Below are 7,745 nucleotides of genomic sequence, written 5' to 3'. Positions count from 1 at the left end.
CCTCTTGGCTGCCTCTCTGATCAGTGATCTCCTTGTTCGGCCTGTAACAACTTTGTGTTGGTCTTTCACATTAAATTCCAGTGAAATATATTTATGTTTGTGGTTGTAATGTGACAAAATATGGAAAAGTTCAAGGGGTATGAATACTTTTGCAAACCACTGTATTTGTCAGGTGCATGGTTTCTAACCTGTGCAGCATAAAAGACCATAAACAGGCCTTTAACCAGAGGAGCGTCTTCAGTTTTCTGATGCCTTCATACAGCTGGCGATGCATTGGGATTCCTGACAGTTGTCTTTTCTTTTTACACAATGTAAATTTTAATGTAAACTTCCCTAAGCAGGTGTTTTTATATCATTATATTAGCTTAAACTGGTCTCCAACAATATTATCGTTTATCGCAATTATTTCTGAGACAATTTTTTGTCCAGTAAAATTTGATATTATGACAGGCCTTGTTGCTGCCATCAAATTTAAAATTTACCTATTTTTTCTTAAAATTGTACAATTTTTATAATTAGGGATGCACTGATATGAAAAATTTTATCCGATATCAATATCCAATATTACCGTATTTATTCAAATTTAATGCGTAAAATTTAATCCATAAAATCATTCATAAAGTTGGGGGGCTATTATACTCGGATAAATATTTTTACTTATGTATTTTAACTGAAATATCGGCAAAATTATTGAGTCCGGAAGTGAGATCGCGTTGTAAAAAGCAGTTGAAACGAGCTCACTTGTGACACTCCTCCGTGCTTAACAGTAACAGATCCAAGCAGGCGACATGATGTGAAAAAAGGGGATAAAAAAGCTGTCCAGTAATGATAACAAACTAATGACATTAGCGTGTGACCGAGCCGCTGCGCGAACAACAACAAACACACATGGCTGCCGTCTACCGGTCTTATAAAAAAGTTTCCCCGCCAGAGGGGGCGCTCGCGAGTAGGAAGTAATCTGCTTGTATCTGCTTGAAGATGGTCCAAATCTCATGTGAAGTCTCTGACTTTTGTGTTGGCGCATCCTGGTGGACTATGGGTAAAATGCCAGAATTCGTATGATGCTCAAAAATCATAGTTTGCTGATGTATATTTGTTGTCAAAGTACCTTTTAGTACATATGTTGTTAAAATAAAATGAACAGTCCAATGATCATTTTACTGATATGTATAAAGACTGCAAAGGCTGAAAAATCCTTAAGTCTGTATGAAATTGGAGGTAGTTTGAGGATTAAATTTTTTATGCTTTTTAAGCTCAAAAAAAGGTGGGTTCGTATTATACATGAGATCATATTATACATGAATAAATACGCTAACTGATTTCATTGTTGTTTTTAAGATTAGCTTGCCATGGCAGCCATCTTTAATTAAGTTGAATCCAAAAAAAAATTCAATTGTAGGGATGTAAGTTGGATTAAAATCTGTCCTTTGGTTTACGGAGTTGATTCAAAATACTGGGCAAGTTTAAACAAAAAGCTCGAGTTTTAGCGTAATTTCTGTAAAACTGACTGAATGAGCACATATTTCATTTTGAGGATTAGAAATACCCCAAAATGTTTTATATATAAATGGTYAAATGGTAAATGGACTGTACTTATATAGCYRCTTTCTATCCATCCAGGACACTCAAAGCGCTTTACACTACAGACATTCACCCATTCACACACACATTCACYCACTGATGATGGTAAGCTACATTGTAGCCACAGCTGCCCTGGGGCACACTGATATATAGATGCATTCTTTTGTTTATATCTGTATTTATTTATAATCGGTGATGCTTTGCAATAAAAATAACTGGATATCTAACTCACCACTTCCTGTACTTTATTTATCATATTATACATGAGATCGTATTATACATGAATAAATACGGTAATATTGCTGTTATGGCCGATAACTGATATTTATCGATATTACACAAAATGTTTATATTATATATATCACCAACGTGATGAAACAGATACCGCTCCACCAACCATCTCCTCCCAAATCAGAAACACAAATGGCAACAAGCAGGAAGTCAATTTCAACCCAGTTTTACTTATTGGACCGATACGATACGCTAAAAAATGACCAACATTGGCCAATACCGATGTTAATGCCGATATATCATGCATCCCTATTTACAACAAATGATAAGTTTTATAGATCCAATGTAAATTAAGTTTCTTGTTTTTCTCATTTTACATCCAAAGTAAAGTTAGTTTAGAGAGAAAGAGGCAAACTGATGAAAAACTTTCATCAACATTACACAGAAGAAAGCTACATCCTGTTCTCATCTTTTGGTGTCACATCACTCTGAAGGTTTATTATTTTTGGAGGTTCATTACCATCAAAAATAGATATCTGCCTCATTTCCATTTCCACTTCATTTCAGCTGATGCTTGGTGTGCTGATGACTCACTCTTCCAGCCACCGACGTTGCTTTTTTTTTGCGCTGGAAGATGACACAAAGTGAAAACAATAGTTTGGAGAATAAACTTCAGCAAGTTATTAACTAATTCTAAATAACCGCCACCTTTGCATTGCTTTTTTCTTTAACTTAGAGAAGTAGCTAGTTGGTTTTGTGTATTTTAAGGTCTCAGCTAAAGGAAGTAGTTCATGAAATTAATTTTAATACAGTTTTACTTCGTGTTTTGCATGGTGTGAAGATAACTTCACAGGATTGGTCAAAACAGTGCAACTCTGCAGCGATTAACTGAGCGTATTCTAACACATTAGCCTCTCAGAACCAAACTCTACATGGTCATTTACATCCCACTCTATAGTTATTTGTAAGTGCATGTAACTGTAGCCTAAAAAGACTATAAATTGATAAATTATGACCTGGAATTCACTAATCTACGACTTGTCAAACGGCAGTTTTATTACCTCAATCATCAGCTGAAGAAGTAAAAGCAAGTAGAGAAAACCCTTAAAGAGCTCTGAGAGCTGTTTGGTTGAATCAGAATTATGGCCTCAGACAGTTTGAGTATAAACTCAAGACTTGTCAGACTTTCTTCTTCTTCACCCTCTTGATAGTTTTGCAGAAAGTGTTCCAAACCACAGGAAGGTCATCTGTCGTTCACCGTTGTCCCTTTATCTCCCATTGATCCGGACAGCTTTATGAAAAACCTGGACAGCAATCATCCCCGGTGCAGATGATGATGTTGTAGCTCATCATCTGTCTCGAGCTGTAAATCCTGCAGCAATTTCTGTCATGTACTGTTCCAGTGCCAGAGCACAGGCAAGGCTAAACAACAATCTAGATTTTTCTTCTTTTTTTTTACACCGATAAAATGTTCATACGTGTGATTTAAACTGTCTAGAATGAGTGACATTTATTATTTTCTTCATGAAAGCAATTAATTTTTACACTTCAGTCTTTAGTCATGCCCTCCTAGAGATAACAAAGGCGGAGTGATTTCGACTGACAGAACATATCACGATGAATAAAGGGGATTACTCTGGGCCATTTCTGGACTTGTGTTATCAGCAGATGCCACTGACAGAGTGAAATGTGATCCTTCTACTTATGACATGTTTTCCACCATTTGCCATTGTAACAAATGTAGGAATAACACATCAGGGAGTGTTCGACACGAGCGTGCGGTAAATTTAGAACGTGCCGAGATTAGCTGGGGCACAGCATGGAGAAGATATTCAGCGCCCATGATAATCTCAGACAAATAGAAATTGTTTAGTCCTTCCTCGAACAGATGGTGAACGGAGCGAGAGGCAGAAAACGAGCAGAAACGGCGGCGATTAGCGACGTCGTCTTTTGTCGGCGCAGAGACGGCGGCCGGGGCTTTGTGCGTATTAATTGTTCTTGCATTTCTTTGCTCCTCTAGCCCCAACTTCAGCACTCCTCCACTCCTTTCTCTGCCTCTCGCAACTCATCCAGGGCTGTAATCACTGGGCTTACACTTCACTGTCACTTCTCTGTGCCAGTGTAAATGTGTGCACTTGTGTTCCTCCAAGGCTATTTGTGTCGTTGCATGTTCTGTATGTGGTAACAATGCAGAAACTGTACGTGTGAATTGTAAGGTGTGTGTTGTTGACTGTGTAGATGCTCATGTTTACTCATTGATAAGTGGTTTTTGTCTCTGTGTGTGTGTATTATGTGAACTTTGATTACATGTAGATTTGTGAGACAGACATCTGCCAATAAACAAACAGCATCATCTCCTGAGATGACGTTATGTCAAACCCTGATTGGTTTAAAATTAGCACATGCTGTTCTGTTGGGCAACAACAAGAAGGCTAACTACAAAAGAGGTAAACGGTTGTTTAAAAGAAACAACAAAAGAGCACAGTTGAAAAGTGTGTGCCATCCAGTAGTTCAGGGGATATTTTGCTAACAGAGAACTGAACTGAATCCAACAGTTGAGGCTAAAGTTTTCAGCAAAGATCTCACACAATGAGCAGAATCAGCAGAATATTTGTAGAATTACCGTATATTCAAGTATAATATGCAAAATTAAATCCATAAAATCATCCATAAATTTGGGGGTGTAGTACTATACTCGGATAAATATTTTTGCTTATGTATTTTAACTGAAATTTCGGCTTCATTCACAAAATGCCTGAGTCCGGAAATGAGATCGCGTCGTAAAAAGCAGTTGAAACGAGCTCACCTCTGACACTCCTCCGTGCTTCAGAGCGAGATAATAACAGATCCAGGCAGGCGACATGATGTGAAAAAAAAGGGGGAAAAAGTAGTCCTTCACCTTAGTAATGATAACAAACTAATGACATTAGCGTGTGACCGGGCCGCTCCTCCAACAACAACAAGCATATTCGTCTGTAATGGCTGCCGTCTACCGGTGTTCTGAAAAAGTTTGTATCTCTGAAAAACGTTTCCCCACCAGAGGGGGCGCTCGCGAGTAGGAAGTAATCTGCTTTTCCCCCAGAAGATGACCCAAATCTCATGTGAAGTCTCTGACTTTTGTGTTGGTACATCCTGGTGGACTATGTGTAAAATGCCAGAAATCATATGATGCTGCTACAGCTGATGTATATTTGTTGTCAAAATGCCTTTTAGTACATATGTTGTTAAAATAAAATGAACAGTCCAATGATCATTTTACTGATAAGTTTAAAGACTGCAAAGGCTGAAAAATCTTGAAGTCTGTATGAAATTGGAGGTAGTTTGAGGAGGGGGGGGGGTCGTATTATACGTGAGATCGTATTATACATGAATAAATACGGTAACTGATTTCATTGTTGTTTTTTTTAAGGTTAGCTTGCCATGGCAGCCATCTTTAATTAAGTTAAATCCAAAAAAAATTCAATTGTAGGGATGTAAGTTGGATTAAAATCTGTCCTTTGGTTTACGGAGTTGATTCAAAATACTGGGCAAGTTTAAACAAAAAGCTCGAGTTTTAGCAAAGTTTCTGTAAAACTGACTGAATGAGCACATATTTCATTTTGAGGATTAGAAATACCCCAAAATGTTTTATATATAAATGGTAAAATGGTAAATGGACTGTACTTATATAGCGTCTTTCTATCCATCCAGGACACTCAAAGCGCTTTACACTACAGACATTCACCCATTCACACACACATTCACACACTGATGATGGTAAGCTACATTGTAGCCACAGCTGCCCTGGGGCACACTGATATATAGATGCATTCTTTTGTTTATATCTGTATTTATTTATAATCGGTGATGCTTTGCAATGAAAATAACTGGATATCTAACTCACCACTTCCTGTACTTTATTTATCAGGGTATTATTTTTCTTTTATTTGTTATCACACTTTATACAACTGTAAGTTTGTTTACGTGTGTAGGCTGTTGTGCAAAACAAGCTGCAACATCCTCAAGTCATAATTAGGTCATCTTTTTTACAATCCAGTTCATTTCTGCATTTGCTGCTGTTTCAGATCACCAGAAGCTGGAGCGAGAGGCTCGGATTTGTCGCCTTTTGAAACACCCCAACATCGGTGAGATCGTCTTTGTCACTCCCCCTTCACATCACTGCAGCTTAACATAACTTTACTCTTCTTATTGCTGCTTTTATGCAAAGTAAAGATGGTAAAGCTTTTGATTTCTAGCTGAAAACATACAAAATATTAGTTACCTAATAAATATGAATGGTATTAAAATACTATAATGCAGATACTTCTTCTGTTGGTTGAATATTTCACTTTATTGCCAGAACTTGCTTTTATATTGTAAATATATGATGTAAGACTTCATTATTATGGCTCCCTGCGGTGGCTTCTCTCCTCGCACAGCCTTGCTGCTCCTTTTTATTTTTATTTTAATCTCCTGCTTAAAATGCAGCAGCGTTATTCGGAGGCGGTTTGAAGAAGCAAGTCTTTACCAGGGAATTAATAATAAAACACAATGAAATAAAGATGACAGCCGCTGAACATTTATCCCTCAATCTCTTCATCTTTCTCTTCCAGTTCGTCTTCACGACAGTATATCAGAGGAGGGCTTCCACTACCTCCTGTTTGACTTGTAAGTCATCCTCCTCCTCCTCCTCCTCCAAGCACCCTCATCATCTGCCTCCTCTCCCTCGATTCCCATACGCTCTGTATATAAATATATATGCACACACCATTACATAACTCTTTCCTATATTTACCCCATCGCTGTCACCGTCGCCACCCACACCCTCTGCATCCGTCTCCCAGCCGTTCCCTCTAGTTTCCATGGTAACGTGTGGGAAGGGGGAGTGGCAGGGATGTACGGGGGAAGATGGGGAGCCGTTAAAAAAAAATACAGGATGAAGTAATTATTCTTTCAGATTCATTCTTTTTTTTAGAGGGGCAATATTATGTGTTTCTCAGGCTTATATTTAAATACTATACCATAATAAAGTATCTATGTCACCTTTAGCTGTTATTAAAATGCTGTTTTTATGTTTAAATAAAATAAATTTATCTTCTCATCACTTCCTCTTCTAAACGCCTTGAAATTGGCCTCTGTCTCTTTAAGAACCACCTTGCGCTTCTGTCCCGTCCATTTCAGTTGGGGGGGTGGGGTCATGATGCAATTTACTTGGCATCTGAAAATACATTTCCTCAAAAGTATTTTTAATCTGAAAAGAGCTCCACTGAGTGAGAGGTAGTGTTAAGAGCACAGCAGACAGTTTCAGTTTCACTTTCAGTTTCACCTGAGAGCCTGCAGGAGTCATGGGTGGGGTGGGGGGAGGGAGGGCGCTCTGCCATGAGGAAGCTTAAAGACACGTCCCAGGGATGTTTCTGGTCCCAAAAGGTGTTTCTGGTCCCCACCTGTCGTTTTGCTCCTCAGCATGGCTTCCTAAAAACACTGCAGGATTTCTCAAACATGCATGAATGAGTCAAAATAAGGCTTTGGGCATGTTTTTATGAGAATATAACATTATAACATTATGCATACAATAGACTTGCCATCATTGGAATGGATTTTTTTCTGAAGTACAGTAATAGCAAATGAACAAAGGAATAACAGGAAACAATATTTCCGGCAGCAAAGGATTTAGCTAGAAGGCAAGGGTCTGCAACCTGCGGTTCTGGGGCCACATGTGGCTCTTTGGTCCCTCTGCAATGGCTCTTTGAAAATGTGACCAAACATAACAGAAGATTTTTTGTTTGTTTTTTTATACTCACAACAGAAATATATTTATTTGCAAACATGTGATCAATACTACTAAAACAAAAAATAAAACATGTTAGCTCATGCTACCTGTTTACTTAAGTAATTCAACGTCTTTCTATGATCTTTCTCTGAAATCCATCAGAATTACTTGCAGACTACATAAT

The 7,745-nt window shown here is 38.1% G+C and overlaps 1 protein-coding gene across 1 annotated transcript in view; it reads left to right on the top strand.

Annotated features, from left to right (window-relative positions):
• camk2b1 (calcium/calmodulin-dependent protein kinase (CaM kinase) II beta 1) overlaps nt 1-7,745 on the top strand; it is a gene marked incomplete at its 3' end in the record, with an annotated part of 97,780 nt that overhangs the window by 14,840 nt on the left and 75,195 nt on the right. Inside the window, 2 exon segments of the mRNA XM_014011170.1 lie at nt 5,877-5,936; nt 6,405-6,459. Of these exon segments, the coding sequence (XP_013866624.1) occupies nt 5,877-5,936; nt 6,405-6,459 (115 nt within the window).

Source organism: Austrofundulus limnaeus, unplaced genomic scaffold, assembly GCF_001266775.1.
Source record: "Austrofundulus limnaeus strain Quisiro unplaced genomic scaffold, Austrofundulus_limnaeus-1.0 Scaffold77, whole genome shotgun sequence".
Classification (NCBI taxonomy): domain Eukaryota; kingdom Metazoa; phylum Chordata; class Actinopteri; order Cyprinodontiformes; family Rivulidae; genus Austrofundulus; species Austrofundulus limnaeus.
The sequence above is the reverse complement of the archived record's forward strand: the minus strand, read 5'-3'. Positions and strand labels throughout refer to the sequence as shown.